The 22311-nt window shown below is 37.1% G+C and overlaps 2 protein-coding genes across 9 annotated transcripts; both read right to left on the bottom strand.

Annotated features, from left to right (window-relative positions):
- Positions 1-2265: 2265 nt before the first annotated feature.
- Positions 2266-2802, bottom strand: LOC114191206. The gene has a single exon (XM_028080385.1). It carries the CDS (start codon positions 2800-2802, stop codon positions 2266-2268), a length of 537 nt encoding a protein of 178 aa, XP_027936186.1.
- Positions 2803-8892: 6090 nt separating this feature from the next.
- Positions 8893-21660, bottom strand: LOC114191941 (protein PHOSPHATE STARVATION RESPONSE 1-like). Of its 8 annotated transcripts, XM_028081400.1 has the most exons (11): positions 21396-21660; positions 20428-20621; positions 20102-20142; positions 19937-20008; positions 19204-19849; positions 18898-19105; positions 18722-18798; positions 18599-18638; positions 12487-12544; positions 11898-11967; positions 8893-9503 (listed from the first exon to the last, which is right to left on the bottom strand). In XM_028081400.1, the coding sequence occupies exons 5-11, from the start codon at positions 19840-19842 to the stop codon at positions 9159-9161; spliced, it is 1437 nt and encodes a 478-aa protein (XP_027937201.1). In that variant the 5' UTR covers positions 19843-19849; positions 19937-20008; positions 20102-20142; positions 20428-20621; positions 21396-21660; the 3' UTR covers positions 8893-9158. The 8 variants fall into 8 exon arrangements, with proteins under 8 accessions (XP_027937201.1, XP_027937207.1, XP_027937202.1 ...); XM_028081406.1 differs by lacking the exon at positions 19937-20008 and having other exon boundaries at positions 20074-20142; XM_028081401.1 differs by lacking the exon at positions 20102-20142.
- Between the last annotated feature and the right edge of the window lie 651 nt (positions 21661-22311).

Genomic DNA, 22311 nt, shown 5'->3' with positions numbered 1-22311 from the left:
ACTCAAGCTGAGGCTGACCATTTATTGATTTTTATTCATTAATTCACAGGTTCATAAAAAGAAATGGTGTGAAGTTGTTCAGAGTCTTCAATATGCCCTTAGAGGCTATCCTACATGTCCTAATTTGTGCGAAGTAATTTTCAGCACTCTTTTCTTTCATTGAATTTGCTATTCCCTATTTTTTTCTTTATAAATATTTGAAAATTTTGTTAGGCTTTGGGCCTTTTTGGATAAGTATTTAAAAACATTTTAGGCTCTGAAATTATAAAGATATCACTTTGCTTGAATTTCTTTTAAATCGTCTGGAAGATTGATCCCCGAAGTGCTGTTTTTGCTTATGGGCCATCCATCAGTCTTATGGTCGTTCGATTAAGTTGGATGATTCCATGGTTTTTGCTTTGGTTGAAAGTGGAATTATCTCTACGACTCTTGGTTCATTTAGCAAGGTACGGTGAGCTAATCACTAGTCATTATCCTGCTGCCTTTCTCGACCAGCTTTTGTTCTTTTCAGTGGTTGAAAATGGAAATATCTTTATCACATTTGGTTCATAGTTTGTTCCTATTTTTCATTCCGTTGTTTTATAAGCCCTTTGATTCAACATAAAATAAAACGCGAGACCTAGACTGCAAAATGTAAGCTATTTTTTCTCGTGCTAGAGAATTCTCATACAAATAGTGAAATACAATCTGATTTCAGCCTTGAAAATAGTTAAATGATTTTTTCCTTGCCAGTTTTCTGTAAAGGCATTTATAACTATCATTTGTTGGACAGTTATAACTGACCTCTTACTTGGTTGATATTCTGCAGCAGTATATATAGACATTGTAACAAAAGTTGTTCATTTGTGAATTTTTTTCTTTTGATACAAACTAATGGATGGATTCTAGGGCCTTTAGTTAGCATTATCTAGTTGGACTTTGAATTTGATATATTTCTATTTCCTTGCTATATATATATATATATATATATATATATATATATATATATATATATATATATATATATATATATATATATATATATATATATATATATATATATATATATATATATATATATATATATATATATATATATATATATATATATATATATATATATTTTTTTTTTTTTCTTTTTCTGGTGCTTATGGCTGGACTTTTAGTTCTTTTATAATTTATCAAATTATAGTACCTAAGAAATGCAGAAGACAATGTAGAATACTCTGTCTCTAAACCATGGTAGTTGAATCGTGAATCGTATCGTGTATCGGAGAGCTTAAATTTTGAATCGTGAATCGTATCGTATCGTGAATCGTACGATTCATAAACATTAAAAAAATGTAACATATACTTAAATATATAAGATATATAAATATGCAAAGAGACAATTAATAACAAAACAACCTCATAGTCTAGGAATGGTCCAAAGATCCGGTTCATGTAGTCCATGAACACCGCCAGAGCATTGGTCACACCAAAAGGCATGACCACATACTCATAGTGTCCATACTGGGACCTGAAGGCCGTCTTCTGTACATCATCTGCCTTTACTAGAATTTGATGGTATCCCGACCTCAAATCAATCTTCGAGAATATTGGTGATCCGTGCAACTGATCCATCAAGTCATCAATTCAGGGGAGGGGGTACTTATTTTTTATCGTCATCTTATTCAGTTGCCTATAGTCCACACACAGACGCGAACTCTCATCCTTCTTCTTTACCAACAACACTGGCGCTCCCCAAGGTGAAGTGCTGGGCCAGATAAATTGCTTCCTCAATAACTCCTCAATCTGTTTCTTATGCTCCACTAACTCTGCTGGGGCCATCCGGTATGGAGCCATCGACACTGGCCCGGTTCCAGGTACCAAGTCAATCGAGAACTCTACTTCTCTACTGGGTGGTAACCCTGGTACCTCCTCTGGAAACACATCCTCGAATTCGTGTACTACTGGTATGGTCGATGTCCCTTCCTCCTTCTCCAGCTCCAGATGAGTAAAAATTATGAAGCATTGAGCGCCCAACTGAATCTCTCTTGCAACCCCCTGGGATGATAACAACTCAGGCTCTTTTGAGTTGGCAAACAACAACCTTTTCTCTCAGCAATCTATAAGGATGCGATTGGCAGATAGCCAATCCATCCCCAAGATCACTTCCAACTCTTGTAGAGGTAGGCAGATCAGATTCACTTTGTACCTCCGTCCTTCTACCTCCACTGGACACCAAGCGCATAAGGATGACGCCCTGACCAAACCCGATGTCGGAGTAGACACCACAAGTTCACACTACAGCTTACACACCAGCAGACTCAACTTTTTCACACATGCATCTGACACAAATGAGTGTGTCGCTCCAGAGTCATATAGCACACAACAAGTCCTCCCAACTATCAAATAATGACCTATAACAAGGTTACCTGAACTCGCTGCCTCTGCTCCAGTCATGGCGTATACTCTGTCCGATGCCTGAGGCCTGTTGCCTCCCTTCCTCTGTTGGTTCTGAGTTGGGGTTGGAACTGGGGGACGTGTCGCTGTCCTCGTGAGGGTGGGGAAATCTCTGCCAAAGTGACCTTCCTTGCCACAATTGTTGCACCTCTTAAAGCCTGCAAGCTGGAGGCAAAAATTCCTCTTGTGCGGTCCCCCACACTGGTAGCACTGAATCTTGCCCTGATGGGAAGAAGACTCCCTAGACCCCTGAGGTTGGGAATGGGGCCTAGTATAGGGTTTCCTCCTCTCCTCGTGCCTATGCCTGGATCCATATGGTCCTCCCACTCGCTGCTGGTGAGAGTGTTGAGTTTCCACTTCCACCTTCATCTTCTCCATGACTCTGGCCTTCTCTACCAAGGCTGCAAAATCCTTGATGGATAGCGGGGCCACCATCAAACAAAGATCCCCGCGGAGGTCATTCTCAAACTTCCTGCATCGCCACTCTTCATCTAGTGGCATGGTATAAAAACGACTGAGATGCTTGAACTTTTCGGCATACTCAGCCACAGACTTGTTCGCTTGGGTCAATTGTAGGAACTCCACCTCTTTGGCATATTTGACGCTGTCGGGGAAGTACTCTAAGAGAAATTTTCTCCTAAAGACCTCCCAAGTAACTGCTTCCTACCTCTCCTCCATCATGGACTTCAAACTGACCCACCAGTGCTCAGCCTCACCCGTGAGCATATACACCGTGAAAGCAAGTCTACTCTCCTCGGGACACATCTTGGCATCAAATATTCTCTCCAGATCTTTCAGCCACTGATCTGCTGCGTCCGGACTGGTCTTGCCCCCAAACTTCACTGGGTGGTGTTTCAAAAAGTCCTCCAAGCTCCACTCCCTGGCTGTAGGTCGTGGCTCGGGTCCGAATACAGGGGCAGCTACCATGTTCTCCTCCAGCTGGCGGAGGGCCTCCATGTGTTGTTTGTGGGCGTCCTCAGCGGCCAATCTCGTAGCCTCCATCTGCTGCATCACCATCTGTTGCTGCTCTAAAGAGGCTGTCTGGCGTTGCATCGACACCTCATGATGTTGCATCATATTAGTGCTTTGTTGAGTTAAGGCGGCCACCATCGCTTCTATCGCCCTAGCGATATCTGGTGCGTCGCCCTGAGATGACTAAGAAGTCCTACGTGGAGGTGCCATGTCACTGGCACACAGGAAAACAAGAGTCAACTTGGTTAGATGAGAAACTTAGCTAGCAATACAAAAGACACAACGGTAGCTAAGCAGGCACACTAGACCATGGATCCTAAGGAACGATCGCTCTGACACCATAAATGTAACGTCTCAATTAAATGGATAAAATCAATTTAAATAAAACGTCACATATAACAATATTCAGAGAGTGCGGAAAACTGGAAAATGAAGTACACAATATCCCAACATAACCAAAAAGGGAAAAAGGCCCTACACGGCTTAAACAAGGTACAAGGTCTCGTCAAGTGCGAGATGACTACTACTACTATACTCCCAAAGGTTATGGGTCTCCAAAGTGAGCCTGATAGACGTCCAAGATTCATCAAACCGCAGCATCTCCATTATTATTACCACTGCCGGAAGTTCTCACATCTGCTCACATCAACAAGGTTGATGATCATCGCGAAGGAGGAAACCACACATGACACACAAGCAAGCGAAAGGGTAAGCTAGCGAAGAAATCATCATATCATACACTAAATATACAATTTAAATATTCAAACATACATAGCAGACATCCACATATGAGGTACCAAACCATGTAAAACACCAAGACTTGACTATCTGGATAAACTTAATGAGGCACCACCACGTGGTAGTGGAATTATGTCCTAGTAGTGAGGCGTCACCACGAGGCCTTCGCGGAATTACACCCTTGCAAGAGGCACCACCACGTAGCCTTCGTGGAATTACGTCCTGGTCGTGAGGCACCACCACGTTACCCTCGTGGAATTACGTCCTAATCTCGAGGCACCACCGTGAACTCTCACCTCGAGGTTCATGGAATTAAGTCCAAATCGTTGAGGCACCACCGTGGACTCCCCCTAGAAGGGCCCACGAAATTATGTCCTTAAGATGAGGCACCACCACAGGCCCCCCTACGAGGGTCATGGAATTATGTCCTATACAAACCTTTCCCAAACACTATCAACCAATCATGGAGTTCCTATGCATACCATTAACATGTCATTTAGTATACATGATTAACCATCAATCATATATCATGCCAAGCTCATCATCAATTAAGTAGCTCCCACCCATAACATACATAGCACATGCATATCCATCACCTTTATACAATAAATCAATGATCCAGCCCATCAAACAACCAACAATATTCATGAAATGAAGCATAACCAAAACTCCAGCGAGGTCTCGCTCAAACTGGGAGTCCTCGCTCAAGCGAGAGGAGTGCTCTCGCTCAAGCTGCAGACTCTCGCTTAGGCGAGATTGCGCCAATTCCCCTGAAAGGTTTCGCGAACTCTCGCTTAGGCAAGGCGGTCTCGCTTGGACGAGACAGTTCGTCCCTAAAAATACAGCCCCTCGCCTAGGCGAGCGCTCGAGCAGAAAACCTGGGCGAATTCCCGTTATTCTCGCCTGAGCGAGCTGAGCTCGCCTGGGCGAGTATATCAGTACTCACCACTGAACCACGCATATTCAAACATGGACTCGCTCACAACAACACCCAAAGCATTTTCGCACCATCAGAAACAACATACTATCATCAAAATTCAAAACAGGACCAAAACACACCAAATAGTGAATCAAAAGCATGAAGTCTAGCTTTCCTTACCTGGAATAAGCTAGTACAAGACTCCCAACCCCGAATAACGAGCACAGCAGCTACAAGTTTATCTTAATGAACTAGAGATTAGAGAAATAGAGCGGAAATGGGATTAATAAGGGAACCTCTGTCAAAACCTTGACAATAAAGCTAGAATGAGGAGAGAACGTTTGGGGCGGTTAACTTACTTGGAACAACTGGTCCTCCTAGCTTAACGTAACGGTGAGAGTAAAGCCCTAGCAGAGGCGGCAACAGCTCAAGGAATGTGGGAATCTGTTTTACGCAAAATGAGCACAAGGATTAGGGTTTGGGCAGATTTAGGTCTGTTTTCCCCCTTCTGAGCCAGCCCTAAGGCCCAATGGTTAGGGACAACCTTAAGAAAAAAAAGCAGCACGAAAAGTGGGCCTTACACAATTTTGCTAAAATTTAGGGTTAAATATAAAAATATAATTAATCATTGAATTTATGGTTAAATATGATTTTGGTCCTTTAACTTTCAGTGAATTTTGAAATTAGTCTATTTCAAAACTTTGGACCAACTTAATTCTTCATATTTCGAACTATATGGATTTTGTAACACTCCATTTAATTAATAAACATAATTAAAGGAAGCATCACACTAAAATAATATAACAGCGTAGTCCTGGAGTTTAAACTTAACTCCTTACAATTAATCAAGGCACACCACGATGCCAAAACTAATGAGATACAAGTGCAACAGTAATCAAAATGGGAAATTAAAAGATAGACTAGTACATGGGCCATAGCCCCAAAAAGAAATCCCAAGGAAGTAAAATCCAGCACAGATGACTAAGCAGCGGAGTCACCATTTCCCTGTTGACCGCGAGAACATCTCGCATCTGCTCACATCAATAAATTGATGATCATCGCAAAAAGAGAAGAGCCACATACAAGACAACCAACCAAACAAACAGAGTAAGCTAGAATACAAAACAAATTATCATGTAGTCACATGCAATTATCCAATCCAAGCGGTATTATATATATATATATATATATATATATATATATATATATATATATATATATATATATATATATCATCCAAACATGTTATGACTTTCTCAAACAATACACTAGACTCTGACTCGACTCATCCGGATACATATAATCTGGTCGGATTCAGCGGATGCTTGCACGTGTGGTGGATACCTCTGCTCACCCCCAGCTGCTCACCCCCCAAGCTAAGTGTTACAAGTGTTGCAATGTTTCAATCCCCCTTAATGAGTTTCAAGCCTCCTACTACTCTCATAACAAGAGTCAGTCCGCTCTAAGTGAGACTAACTAACTCCTTAGAGTGTCAGGATGCAACCTTACCTTGAATCCTTACCAAATTATATAAATGGGGCACCACCATGAATTCCCACTAACATGGATCATGGAATTACGTCCCGACCACTGAAGCACGACCTTGAAATCTCACTTAGTAATATACCAAACATATTTAAACACCCAAGTAATATATTCATCACGCATATACATCTCATGTCACCCTTTATAATCAACCTCCTTTATATTCCAGGTCAAACCATACCAACTCCTCATACCCCATCCATTAATATAAAGTTTTAGCTCATCTCATTACCATGCCACTTTCATAACCAACCAACTCATGTTCATTATTCATAACCCATACACCCTCCTACTCATGCATATTCATCCCCCTCATGCCATTATACAATAATCCAATCAATTACATGCCAAACATTCAAGAACAGGAAAGGAAACACAGAACCAGAGCGCACCCTCGCCCAGCTCTTCGCTTAGGCTGAAGGGCCTCGCTCAAGCGAGAGGTTCTCTCGCTCAAGCGAGCTCCCTTCGCCTAGGCGAGAGCTTGACATCCAGGAATAGTGGCCTCTGCACGTTCTCGTTTAGGCGAGACTCCTCTCGCTTGAGCGAGACGCTCGCTCGCTCAAAACTAAGATGATCGCCTGAGCGACCATTCGCGTGAAAAAGCTTGAGCGAGTCTCTGCTCACCTCGCCTAGGCGAGGCAAGGTCGCTTGGGCGAGATTAACAGCTCTCGCCACTGTTCACTCGCGAAATAGACCAAAAATCCAATCCAAACCATGCAATAGCACATTTCATAAGTTCAAAGCAGTAAACAATCCATCAAATCACGAAAATATTATCAAAGCAAACTTGGAAACCAACGATTTAGCAAAACCCTAACTTCCCTTACCTGGAAAGGGGCTTATACGAGACTTCAACACTGAACCACGGAGCACAACAACTCTAGAACTAGGCTTGCAAGCTAGAAATAGTGAACAGAAGCGGGGTTATTGCGGAAACCCCAACAATGACCATGAAACTAGACCAGGGAGGAAGATAGGAGTTAAAGGACACTTACGTGAGCAAGACAGGGTCAAGCTAAACTTGAATCTGATTAAACTCCGAAACCCTAGCAGAGCTCTGTAGGAGGAGAAGGGAGAGCAAGGCGGCTATCTTTTCTGAAATGAAAGGAGAAGAGTGTGTTAGGTCTGGTTTCCCTTTTTTGCCTAGCCCTTGGGCTCAATAGTTTGGGACAACCTTTAAAATTAAGGTAGTAGAAAAAAAAACTGGGCCTTACAGGTTTAGTCTTTTTAATCAAATTTTGTTAGGTTTATTTGATGTTTCGTACGCATTTCAAGATTATATTTGAGTTGTTTATACTACATATTTTTGCTTTTTTACTTTAATATTAAGTCAAATAATATTATGAAATGCGCTTTAAATATCAAATAAACTTAACCAAATTTGATTAAAATGACTAAATTTACGTATTTCGAAAGATGAAGGATTAAATTGGTTCAATATTTCGGAGTAGACTGATTTCAAAATTCACTGAAAGTTAATAGATAAAATAATATTTAATCCTAAAATTTATTACTAAAATGTATTACTTGTAATCTGTCACTTCCAATCTCTATATTAATTTTAGTTTATGTGACAATAACACAAAGTTTAAAAATTACAAGGAACTAAAAAGTATTTGTACTAATAAAAATTAAATTAGTAATTACTTTTACACTTAAATACACATTTGATGTATGTTTTTGTTGTGTTTGTTCAATTTGGTTCTCATTTTCATTTTGTGTTTAATTAGTATTTCATTTTCGTCAAATTTTAGTCAATTTGGTCTTTTTTACTAACGATGTATAAATAGTTGACGGTTTTTAACCATGCATACCATGTGTAAGCTCATGATTTTTTAATTTTTTTTAAAATTTTAAAATTTTTATTTTTTTTTATTTTTTTTTTAATTTTAAAAAAATTGTCCACATGTCAAGTAATTAATAATTGTATCACATATTAATATTAGTGTCACATGTCAACTTGTGGTTATATTATTATTTTTTATTCAATTTTATTCCTATATTCATTATTTTTGTTCAATTAAATTTCTATATTCGTTATTTTTGTTTATTTTAATCATAATTTTTGTTAAAATGAATCAATTTTGTTCCTTTCTAATTATTACATTAATATTTTTTCTAAAATTAGTATTTTTATTAATTACTTTTGAAATTCAATTATAAATCTTACTTAAATCTTCTTTAAATCTTCTTGAGGACCAAATTAAATAAACCCAATAAAAATAGAAACAAAATATGTATTAAGCCTTACTTAGATGCAGGAAAGAGGAAAAAGGTGTTTGCGCATCATCAAGTTGACTCATTATTTGCTTTTTATTGATGTGGGGAACGGTAATCCAGGGCGCATAAAGGGTTCTGCATTCCAAGGATAGAGTATGCGCAAGCTCAAGTATGGCTTACAGTTACTGACATTTACAAACTACCTAACAAAAAGGATTTATAACAACAAAACTTGACCTAAGCAATTGAGGTGACATCATCTGCTAAATGTACATTGCACTCTTTCATGACAATAGGACAGAAGAAACTCATAACTTACGACCTCCACCCATCATATGGCTTACTCTGTTCTTTGACGTTTTGGGGCTTCTGCACTGTCATCACTAGCAATAACATGTTGAGTTTTGGGAGAATCAGCATTCCCACCCTTTTCCAGCGAGCCTTCCTCAACTGTGGTACTGCGGTTAGCATGATCAGCTTCTGACCTACAATGCTCTACTTGTGATGCTTCTAAAACATTTTTGACCGCGAAGTCTCTCGTGGCATTCAAAGATACTCCAGATTGAGTCTCAATGGTAGATGATGATGCCTTCAACGCTTCACTTCCAGATTTACATTGCTTCTCAAACATCATCTGGAGGTACCTTCCTTGTTCTTCTATTCGCAGCTGCAAATTTCTTTGAATCTGACAAAAAACAAGCGGATTAGAAGAACGATATTAGAACCACGAAACAGATATCACAACCACATAACACAACATTAATGACAAAGTGCTGAATCTTACAATTACAATTTGTATCTTCAACAAATCAAAGATATAAGATTGGGAATGACCAGTAAATGAATTATAATTTGTTATACGATACATTAATAAAATATAAATCAGAATACAGGAAACAAGATGAACAATAAACAATATTGAATTATTTCTCTAGAGAACATCTACATCCCTTCAATTTCTTTCACCTAACTTACAAACACACAGACTTCACTTCTAGTCTATTTCAATTACAAGTAAAAAATTATTCTCGCAAATCCCATGTGCCATAAAACATGAACTTCTATAATCATGGCAATTGCAACCATAGTTGAAAATATCAAACCAAACCAGCTAGTTGGATTGGAAAACCAGTGATTGTTCTGATATTTGGTCCTCCAATCAACCAACAAAACTGAATTCCCAAAGAACAAGCTGAGCCAGTAAAAAATTGATAACCTCGAATTTTATGTTAAAAATAATTACCAGTAAAATGTTTTGTGCTTGTAGGCAAATGCATATGCAAGTAAGACTGGCGTATTCCTTTCTTAGCTTTTGTGTATGCTGTATGAGTTGATGTTCTGCTTATGATGATGATACTCCGTTCAATAACTCTTTTGTATGTATTAGATGTATTAGATTTCAATAACCCAAATAGAGAATATTTTAATGATATCTCAACAATCATTTAGAGAGAGAATTTAGGGAATGAAAATAGCTTTCTTAAAGGTATGTAACAGTTTCTGCACATGACCACCCATCGAGTCTATAAAAAGATCCGCATAAGATATAATCTCCCAATAGACCTATTATAGACTATTTCCACAGCGTCATTGCATAGGGGCATTTTGAGTCCTTTTTTTCAAAACAAATATTCAAGGCTTCTCTTGTATTCTATTCTCGCAATCAAACTTGTTTTTATAGTCTCCCGATTTTCATCCTCTCTCATGTATTCTCTGCTTTTTTCCTCTTCGCGACTCTGACAATGATCTGGTCTTCCCGACTGTGTTCACCAAGACCAGTCAGTTGAAGGCAGCCAGACAACAACCAGTGACACCCATTCTTCTTCCTAGTTCCATTTGAGTCTAATTTTTGTGATTTTGTGTTTTATTTTCTCTATTGTGATTTTGTCATTTAGTGAATATTTGCTCTCAGTAACCTGAGGAACCTGACTTCCAAACTCTCATTTTATATTGAGATTGGTTTAATCAGTGATTTGATCTTCTAATTTGTTGGTTTGATTTATTTTGGTTCCTTTATTTTTAGATTCAATTTATTCCTCCAATTGTTTTAAACGATTCAATTTTTAAAAAAATTTCGATTTAGTTTCTCACCATTTAAAATTTTTATTCAATTTAATCCCTTGTTTTTTAAATCTATCCAATCTTGTCCTCTCTAATTTCAAATTAAATGAATAATTAAGTTTAATTTCAACTTATATACATTTAAAAAAATTTATAATTTATATATAAAATCACTCTACCTAAATGTAAAAAATTTGAACATTTAAGTGGAATTTATAAATTATAAAAAATTATTTTAATATGTATGTATAAATTGTAATTAAATTTAATTACTATTTTAGATTATTTTAACATGTATATATAAATTATAATTAAGCTTAATTACTAATTTAGTTTCAAATCGGAGAGGACAAAATTAAATCATTGTAAGAAATAGAAAGATTAAATTGAATCAAAATTTTAAATAGAAAAATTGTAAACTTTTAAAAAATTGAACCTTTTTAAATAATTGGAGGACCAAATTGAACTTTTTTAAGCAATTGGAGAACTAAATTAAACCAAAATATAATAAGGGATCAAAATGAATAAACTAACAAATTAGAGGACTAAATCATTAAGCCTTTGTGATTTTATTTTTCTATGACATTATTTTAAGGTTTAAGCCAAATGTCTACCGAACTATTAAAATACAATGTGTGTTTTTTCAAGTAACAGATAATAAAGTTGAGAAGTATTAGTATCAATCGAGTTGAGAAGTATTATTATTGTATTAGTATTATTTATTAATATATGTTATATGTAAATATTTCAATACTTTTTTAATATTAAGTAAACTTTCATGAGTATATAGGAGACTTTTTTACATGATCTTGTGTAAGCATATGAATGTTTTGACCACGGTTCATGACTAGTTAATTGTGCCTATAATCAATGACCGATATTGTAGTTTCAAAAATATGGATTGCTATATAAATAAATCTTTCAAGCTGAACAAACCTTTGAACCACCCTTTGTATACAAATTCATTCAATTCATTGATATATGTTCGAAATAAATTCTAGAGGAATCAAGTTCATACCTCTAGCTGTTCATGCAACCGCTTCTGAACCTCCATTTGTAGTCGTAGAGCTTCAGTGATCTCAATACCACTGTCAGTAATACAATAGTAAATTCAGCATAATAATTACTGCCTCTGAAATATTACCAAAAACTTTACATGAAACCACAAGGCTAATATATAAGACCATATATTGGCCTTTATGCTCTTAATCCTGAGTCAGTGAAAATTCTAAGCCACTTGGTGATCCAAAGACTAATACTTTTTGGACCTTGTCGTAGCTTCTATTCAAAGATAAGTAACAAAGCCTCTTCTATTTTAATCCTTATATTCATTCCTGAGCTTGCCCTTAATTGATATTTGTACTCAGCTTAGGTTAAGTGGTAAGATACAAAATAGTAACTGCCATCTGAAGAAACAAACTTAACAGCGCATTCCATATATCATAACGTGCAACACAATCAATTCAAATTCTTCTGAGAATGTAACATTTGCACCAGTAAAAGTCATGTTAACGAATGAACTTCTGTTATCGATTTGATGTATCAGCATTTATGATAATACTGCATAACATAAATTATTTACAAAGCAGTAAATAGTATATACTTACGTTTTTAAATCTAGAGATGCCATATCTTCAATGGAACCTGCTTTTTTCTCCGTTACTCCTGCCAACAGTAGTCAACGAGCGAACTGTTGATCAGCTCACAACACAGATGATTATGACTCTAGTTTCAAGGAATTGACTCAAGACAGAACACAACACAACACTTCAAGACAACAATCACTGTGGTCTTGGTCAATTTCTCAGACAAATTAATCGGCGATTTTTGAGTTTCTTGAGAAACCATAGGTTTCTGGAAACAGAGGGTGGTTCATGGAGAAACAGAGAATTGGGAAATATCCAAAAGGCTTAGATTAGTTATGAATTGTTTCATCCCCTTACTGTCATGTATTAAATCTAATATTAGACTTATACAAGTTTCTATGCACCTTTTCATTTTATTCCTCTTTATTTTTTTGCTGTTTGTGACCCTATTAATTTTTTTTTTTTCAATTTTAGTGTCTTAACTTGTGGTTCCCGTATGTGTACAATCATAAACTTTTGAAATAGGTTCCTTCTAATGAGAAGGCTTTCGTTTTGTCATTATGAGTTAAACTACTTATTCAATTTGTGTTAGCCACACCATCATCACTAATGAACACAACTTCAAGGACTAAAATGAAACATTTCCTTTAATAAGGTGATAAGAAACCAATTGGTATAGAAATTATATTAAATATTGTTACAAAATCTGGTCTATAATTTTCCAGATTACACAGAACACAACAAAATACAAACTGAAATAGAACAACACTTAGGACAATTTGCATCTTCCAAGTTACTGAGAGCTTGGTCCCTCCCTTTCCAGATTTTCTCTCTGGTCTAATCTCCCTGTTTTCCCCCCCTTTCTCTATTTTTCTTCTGTTCTGATAACTGCCTAAAAGCAGTTATGCTTGGCCCTAATCAAATATAGAAAACGGTCAAACTAAACACAGAACTGTCAAAAACTATTACAATGTCCTATTTACTATAGACCTTGCAGACTCCTGATTTCTGGTTTCTCCTCTTATAGTGCTTACTTATAAGAGGTCTAACAATACTCCCCCCAAGAGTCACCTTGTCCTCAAGGTGAAAAGAAGGAAAGTGGTGCATAATGGTCTCCATGGATTCCCACATAGCTTCAAATTCTGGTAGATCTGTCCACTGAATTAGTACCTCTGCAGTCCCATTGGGGGAATTGCGCACCACTTTCACCACAGCTGGGGTGACCTGTAATTCTAGTTCTTCTATAACATTGGAGGTAGAGGTTATGGCCTTATGGAGGGCGAAAGAGCCTTCTTCAATAGAGAGACATGAAACATCGGATGAATCTTACCCTGTGGTGGAAGAGCTAATTGTTAAGCAACTACTCCAATCTGTTTTGTGATCTGGTAAGGCCCATAAAAACACGGACTCAACTTCTCATTACTCTTCCGAGCTAAGGACCGTAATCGATAGGGTTGTAACTTAATATACACCCAATCCCCAACAGTTAATTGGAGAGGACGTCAAAACTGGTCAAATACCTCTTCATTAGATTTTGTGCCTTGGCCAAGTTCTCCTTGAGATCCCTCGACATTTGATCCCTATCCTGAGTTAGCACATTCACATCTTGCACAACTGATGGAACAGTGGCAGCATTGAGTAGGTGGGGTGGGTCTCGACCATATAATGCCTTGAAAGGAGTTAATTTCAGAAAGTTGTTGTAATTACTGTTGAACCAAAACTCAGCCCAACTCAACCACTTAGGCCACTGCTTGGGTTGAGTGTCAGTGAGGCATCAGTTTAGGGGTGGTAGGCTGAACTGAACCTGAGTTTTGTGCCAGCAGCTTTGAATAATTCAGACCAGAAATGCCTGGGAAATTTTTTCTCATGATCTGAAATAATAGAGGAGGGAAAACCAAGTAGTTTTACAATGTCTTTGACAAAAAGTTCAGCAAGCACCTTGGCTGTAAAAGGATGAATAGATGACTAAGTGTAAGGAAATGAGCATACTTAGTCCACCTATCAACCACCACCAAAATGACATCCTTCCTGTGAGCCTTGGAAAGCCCTTCAATGAAATCCATGGAAATATCAGCCCATACTTGAGTTGGAATAGGAAGGGGTTAAAGTAGTCCAGCCAGGGATAAAGCTTGATACTTGTTTCTTTGGCAAGTCTCACATGTAGATACATACTGTTGCACATCCTTCTTCATGCCTTCCCAAAAATATCACCTTTGGAAGCCTTTTATAGGTTCTAAAAAATCCAGAATAGCCTCCCATAGCTGAGTTGTGAAATTCATGCAATAATGAGGGCATTCTAGAAGACCCTTTTGGAAGCACTAGTCGACCTTTATAGGACAACTTTTGATTCTGAAATTTATAATCTGGATGAGAAATTGGGTCTTGAATTAAATCATGAATAATGCCATGGAGATGAGGGTCTTCATGGATTTCAGATTCCTAGTCTGGTAATTGGTCAAAGTGAATATTGAGGCTGAAAAGGTCATTTTTCTAGAGAGAGCATCTACCAACCCATTCTCCTTGCCTGAATGATAACATATTTCAAAATCCAAACCCATGAGTTTAGAAGTCCACTTAAAATATTCCTCTCCCACCACCCTTTGCTCAGTCGTCAAAAACTTCAGCCTTTCCTGATATGTAATAATTATAAAGTGTCTTCCCAGCAAGTAGTGGCGCCACTTTTGAACAGCCAACACAATAGCCATTAACTCTACTTGTATTGGGCCTTGGTTGAGAGTGTTTGGCTGAGAAAAGCCATTGGCCTTCCCTCCTGCATTAAACCAGCACCGAGTCCTCGATTGGAAGCATTTGTCTCTATAACAAAAGTCTTGGAAAATTCTGGAACTGTCAAAATAGGCAAATCTGCCACCAATTTTTTTAATTTGTCCATGGCTGTTTGGGATTCTGTTGTCCAATGAAATTATCCTTCTTTAACAATTCGGTTAAAGGGTGGGCTATCTTGCTATAATCTTTAACAAATCTTCTGTAGTAACTTATCAAACCAAGGAACCCCCTCAAAGCTTTTAAATCTTTTGGCGGTGGCCAATCCAACATGAGTTCAACTTTACTTGGGTCTGCTACTACACCATGTTTGGAAATGATATGACCCAAATACTCCAATTGGGACTGACAAAAATGACATTTCTTCTTATTGGCAAACAATTCATTCTCTTTCAATAATGCTAACACAATGCTGAAATGTTGATGATGCTCCTCCTCATTGCTACTATAAATCCAAATATCATCAAAGAAAACTAGAGCAAATTTCTTCAAAAACAGCTTGAGTACCTTGTTCATGAGAGCAAGGTTGTCAAACTTGAGAGTTTACGTAAACTCGTGAGAGCCCAGGAAGGAAAGAATCACTCTTTCCAAGAGAGGCAATACACAAAGGATGGGGAAGTCCATTGATACAACCAAGGGGTTCTTGAATCACTCAAGAACTCAAGAGAATCACTCTCACTAAGTTAGAAGAGATAATTTTTGAACAAAACTCAACTTGTTTTCATTGATAAAAATGATTTAGCATATATAGAAGCTTTAACCATCAGAATTACAAAAGATCCATAAATTACATTTACATCCCACTTAAGCTATTAATGATCCCACTACTTTGTAGCTGATTGTAACTACAAATTTGGCAACCCAAAAATCACCCCAAAAGCATTCAGCTATGCATCCTGTTTGTCTCCCAAATGCTGATTCTTAAGTTGGCAAATGGGCTCTTATTACAACTTGAAAATAAAGCAAAACTAAAGCCCAAATTGGTTAACCCAAAACATAATTCGGTAAGCCAATTTTACAAAGCATTGGACCCTTATTTAAACAAACTAATAACTTAAAAGAAACTGCAGCAAATTGGTATATTAGTCCTTCTCCATTTAGGCCATGACACAATTCACAACCTTGGTCTTTTCTCCTTGAAACTTGGGCTTGTATTCAAATAATATGGACAACACTTGTTGCAGAGCTATTTTTGCTTTCCTTGCTCTAGCCCTTGTCATAGGTCTCCAAGTTCTTCAAGTGGATCCTTGCCCTTGCTCATTGTCATGTTTCCATCATCTCGGTTCCCACGTGATTGTGCGAATGTTATTAGATGTGCGAGTTGGCCAACTCCAACTAGTACTAGTAATGCTCCCTCTCTTCGCCAATTGATTCTTCTCATCAACCTATTGTGCATAATCCATTTAATCAGCCAAACTCTTCGTTGGGTAGAGTTTAAGTTTTGCCTTAATTAATTCATTAAGCCCATTCAAAAATATGCCCTTCAAGTATACTGGTTCTGCATTCTTTAATGGACCAGTATAGAGTTCAAACTTCTCCCGATATTCCTCCATTGTTCCTGTTTGCTTAAGACTCAACAACAGTTCAAAAGGATTTTCAACCATGGTGGGTTAGAAGCATCTAATCACTATTGCCCTAAAATCCTCCGACGTTGGTTGGTGTTCTGCAAACTCCCACCATTTATACCAAGTCAGTGCCTTCCCTTCCATTGCCACAATCACTACTTGTAATTTCTTCTCTCCTCTCCTCTCCTCTCCTCTCCTGTCATCCCTTTTAAGTCAAAATATCGCTCTACTTGGGTTATCCATCCATATCCATCCTCACCACCAAAACTCGGTATCTATAACTTCCTACACCTATGTATCGTCCACCCGTATGGCTCCCTTGTGTGCAACCCACACGAAATGGTTAAATGCCATCATTGTTCTCTTCCTCTTTTCTCACACGAGTTTCACGTATGGATGCTTGAACTTAGTTTAACTGTTCAGCATTTTCTCACCATGTTTACTGCATTGCCAACAAGCCCTCTAACCCCCTCTCCAATGCTTCCACCTTTGCTTCCATGCTTCTTGTTGTCACCATGAGGGTCTCCAGACACGTTCTGATACCAGTTGATAGAAACCAACTGGTATAGAAAATATATTAAATTACTGGCACAAGATTTGGTCTGCAATTTACCAAATTACACAAAACACAACAAAATACATAAATTGAAAAAGAACAACACTCAGGACAGTTTGCATCTTCCAAGTTACCGAGATCTTGGTCTCTCCCTTTCCAGATTTTCTCTCTAGTCTAATCTCCCCGCTTTCCTTCCCTTTCTCTATTTTTCTCTTGTTCTAATAACTGCCTAAAAGCAGTTATGCTTGGCCCTAATAAAATATAGAAAACTGTCAAACTAAACACAGAACTGTCAAAGACTATTACAATAACTGTCCTATTTGCTATAGACCTTGCAGACTCCTTATTTTTGGTTCCTCCTCTTATAGTTTACTTATAAGAGGTCTAACATAAGGATGCAAAACAGGAAAAAAAAAATAGTTCTGAGAATCAAAACGAACAAAAAAAATCATACTTTCTTAAATCTTGAATAAGCCAAAAAACTAATTTATGCTACTTAAGAAAGTTGGTTAGAATTATTTAATTGCAACAATTCCAAATAAAAAATAAACTTCTTTCCAAAACTATTTTTCATTGGAACTTGATTTCAATAGGAAACAAGAGTCACTGGAAATAAAATTTCCGTTAAAGGAAGGGTTTTCTAGGAATAATTTCATTGCAATAGGGTGAAAATAATTAAAATTTTGCTTATATGTGAGATCAACATCCGTGAGGGTTTTTTGCCTAATATAAAGACCCAAAAGGTTATTTAATTTTCTTAATATATTCAAATACGTTTAGATTTTCTGAAGTATCTACATTCTCAAAAAATATTAAGTTAAGCCATTCACAACTAATATATGTATAGTATTGGAAAAGAATCCAAGTGCGTATCTAACTCGATCTTACAGGCAAAGGATTAAACTCATCAACATCAGTTTAGATTTTAAGTGCTTTACACGATTCAATAGTTTGTCACTCAAGGTGATTTGCATTAATGTAACCATTGAATGCACAAGATACCATGCATTAATAGGTATTTAATAAATTAGTAAAACATTTTCTTATGTTTGAAAAGCATATTAAAGAAAACCTTGTTCACAATCAAGAATGATCTACTTTTAATCCTACAATAAATGTTGTAGTGGAAGAGTGGTTTTATATTACAGTAGCATCAAAGAATACTCAAACAAAACAGGTATTTATAATTAATGCATGCTGGTAAATATTATACGAGACATAATTTATGTACCTTCAGATGACTCCGGTCTATACCTAGCTGTCCTGTATTTCTTCATCCCAAGCCAAATCTGTTTCAGTAAACGTACACACGCTACCAAACAAACCAGAGGAGTTAAAAGCAAAGTGCACATACCTGCAAATGGCTTTTCACATGATATATAGTTAATCCTTCAACTTTCATGAGCTTCAGCACACCCTTTGGAGTAGCTCCTGCAGAAAGAAGACAGAAAAACAGGAAAAAAAATGAGAACAAAGTTTATCAAAATAAGGATAAAGACTTACCAAACAGAGAAAAATAGATTATTGTACTTTCACTTCCCCCAAGTTGGTTGACAGCCTCCACAAACGCCTCGTGAAGTTCTGGTGTCCAACGCATTCGTGACTTGGCAGGAGTAGAATTTGATGAGGAGGAGAGGGTAGCTCCAGAGCAATTGTCTCCATATGAAGCAGGAAGTTGTAGACCTTGGGATTGATGTCCTGGAAACTGTGAAAGTGATTTTGCAACCTGGAATGGCACCTAAAGCCACGAAATGAGATCCGATCATATTCCTTAAATAAATTATGTATCAGTTTCCTATGAAAGAAAATATTGATTTGAGTTATGAAATAGTTCACCTTTGGCTCAATGTCTCGAATGTTGTCAGTAAGAAGGTCATCCCAATTAGAAGTCAAAGTGTCATCATCACTGATTAGCCGCTCAGCCCACTCCTGCCAATCATTTTGCTTGCAATACTCCTCGGATGCCATTATAGGGCAATCACTACTTTCTACTCTGTTATCGTCCATTGAGTGATGTGCAGGAAAATCCAGAAAACTGGGCAGGGACTCTGTATGCCAGGAAGCACTGTTTTCTTTGGAAAAATGGCTTGGTGCTGCTGAAGTTGGTGGTCCAGTATTCGAAGAATATGATAATGGAAATTGGGCAATGTTGGTTGATGATTGTGAAATAAAACGAGCGTTAGTAGAGTGCTTTTCATCAGGTGAAAGAGATGAGTGATGAAGGTCAGTTGAATATCCAGAAGAAGACGAAAAAATATGCCCAACTACTCCATTTGAATTCAAATAACTTGAATTAGTATAAGGTCTTGTCACAAGCTCTTGTTCTACAATATCCAACTGTGATTCAGGCAGCCTAGGATACATATCTTCTGTGGGTATTGGAAGGATTGACAAAGATGAAGAAAGTGCTCCAGACATCCCCATGTTATTGAGTTGCTTTGATCTTTCAATGGAGAAAGTAGGATGTGCTTCCATTATTTTCCTTCATTGTTTGATTGAAAGAATAAAATATCAGTTTTCAGTCAATTTATAAAATTTTAAACCCTGCATTTTTCCCCATAATGCTCACCAGCAAAATACCACTCAACTTGATTTTTGTTTTTGATACCCAAACCAGACTATTTGTCATCAATCTTCAGATCTGTGAAAGGAAAAAGTACTCTAGTCTGTAATATAAAAAGTTACTCAATAAAGAAAGCAACTCACTAGTAAGAACTTCTGAAGATTATAAAACCTCATCATCAAAGACAGACTAGATAAAAAGCATGCCCAATCCTGAAAACAAGTAAAAACCAGAAACATACTGATGAAATCATCATTGCAGTTGATCACAAACCTCAAAGTTCTAAAGCAAGATATTAAGTTAATTCCTGTAATAGTAGATAGTCCACTGTGATCAAGTTAATTCATGTAATAGTTATAAAGCACAACCATTTTCTCTCTATCTCTCCATTCCCAATTCAAAACCACTGTTGTTTGATTGATAAGTTAATTAGTCAGGTACTTATTTTCAACAGCAGTAACAAGAGAAACTGATAATCAAGTTGTCTCCTGCCTCACCTGAATTTGTTCTGTCCAGTTAGAGAAATGAAACTACGAAGAGATTTCAGGCGCCTAAATACCAGAAGATTAACCAATAGCCCTCAGGCTACTCCCAATATGGAACCACCTCTTGCGATCATTATGCAACCATAGCATTCCTACCTTTCTCTCAATTTACACAATACATACTGTAAGAAAGAGATGCAGTCCAACTACAGACAACAAACGCAAATACAGAGTGAAATTATCATCCCCCATCTTTCATTTTTCTAACATAAAACTTTCTGTGACACAAGTCTATCACAGGCTAAAGTACAGACCAAGCATAGTTTCCCCATATTCATTACCATCTTTCCTTCAAACACGTCAATCCATCTATTTTTAAAGATAAGAATCTCTTTTTACAATACCTTTGATTTACAAACCAAGCATGAGAAGAAGAGTGGTTACACCCTAGCAAGCAGAAGAACATCTATTCTCTCTCTCGATGAAATATAACTGGAGTATGAGTGTTTAACCGCTAAACGTTTTCAGCTTCTTTCTATATTGTTTCTAAGAAGTTTAGAGTTCAGAGAGGGATGATGCCAATCCAATACATAAAAAGGAAAAACATAAACCGATTATCAAACACTTTCACACAGCAAACAACACATAAAAAAAGGACGAAAGAAATTCGTACTCGCACGAATAGACATGCAAATTGATATAGCATATACAAAATCGATGAAATCAACAACAAACTTCAAAAGTTTGAAAATCATTTAAAAGAAAAAAACAAGAGTGAAAGAGAGAGAGAGAGAGAGAAACAGAGGCGGTAGGAAAACCAGCGTAGGATCGAAAATGCGAGGGAAGTGGAGTTAGGCAATGCGATGCGAAGTGGAGTGAAGTAACGCAACGAAAAACGTGAAAATGAAGCAAAACATAATGAGATCAGATACCCCGAAATTCCCCTACACTACTACGAAAACGGTGTATCGAATTCTTACCCCAGCGAATTGGAATCGAAACCAGAGAAGATGAATGGAACAGATTCTGGTCAGAGCAAGAGAGAGAGAGAGAGAAAGAGGCGGGTGTTTTTGAATTCCGTCACCGGCAGGGGAACGGTGATCAACGAAACGAGTGCGCTTTGTCTTCTCACTGTGCTATTGCTACAAATACAAGCCTCGTACACGCGCCACCCACTCGCGTGATCGACAATCTCGATAGCGTGGACTCTCTGCGCTTCCTGCACCTGCATTCATTCCCATGCAGTTTCGAATATTTTTTATATGAATTGGATCTTGTGTTGTTTTCTACTTTAACGATATTGCTATTGCATGTTTTTTTCTAAAAGGTACAAAAAAAATCATATTATCATATTTCCCATGCCATCATTTTACTTTTACCCTTACGCGGCGTCTCAAGAATTCGAATTTATTTTCTGTTAAAAGAAGAATATTCGCTTTTTATATATAAATAATTTTATGTACAACATAAATTTAAATTTTTCTCATCGAAAAAGAAATTATCTTCAGTAAAACATTTACATTTTAGTATACATGACGGTAATTGGAATATATATATAGTGAAAGACATTTTTACCCTTTAAATAATTTAGTTTTTTATTGGAACTGAATTTAGGATATGCAGTGGTAAAAAAAGAAAGAAAGGATGTGACTTTTTAAATGGCATATTACGCTTTGATAGAAGAAATTCTATGTAATATCCGTTGGTTTGTAATGGGTGCACTAAGAAAAAAGATCAATTGGTGTGACAATTCAATGGAAAGTTTACAAGCTCCAATAAAACAAAATCACTTAACTCAAATGAATTATGCTTTCATTTTGAAAGTTGATCATTGCTGATTAGAGTGATGGGAAAGCAACTTTGTATTTAAGAAATTATTAAGTTGGTATTTTCCAT

The sequence above is a fragment of the Vigna unguiculata genome, chromosome 7, assembly GCF_004118075.2.
Source record: "Vigna unguiculata cultivar IT97K-499-35 chromosome 7, ASM411807v1, whole genome shotgun sequence".
In the NCBI taxonomy this organism is placed as follows: Eukaryota; Viridiplantae; Streptophyta; class Magnoliopsida; order Fabales; family Fabaceae; genus Vigna; species Vigna unguiculata.
The sequence above is the reverse complement of the archived record's forward strand: the minus strand, read 5'-3'. Positions and strand labels throughout refer to the sequence as shown.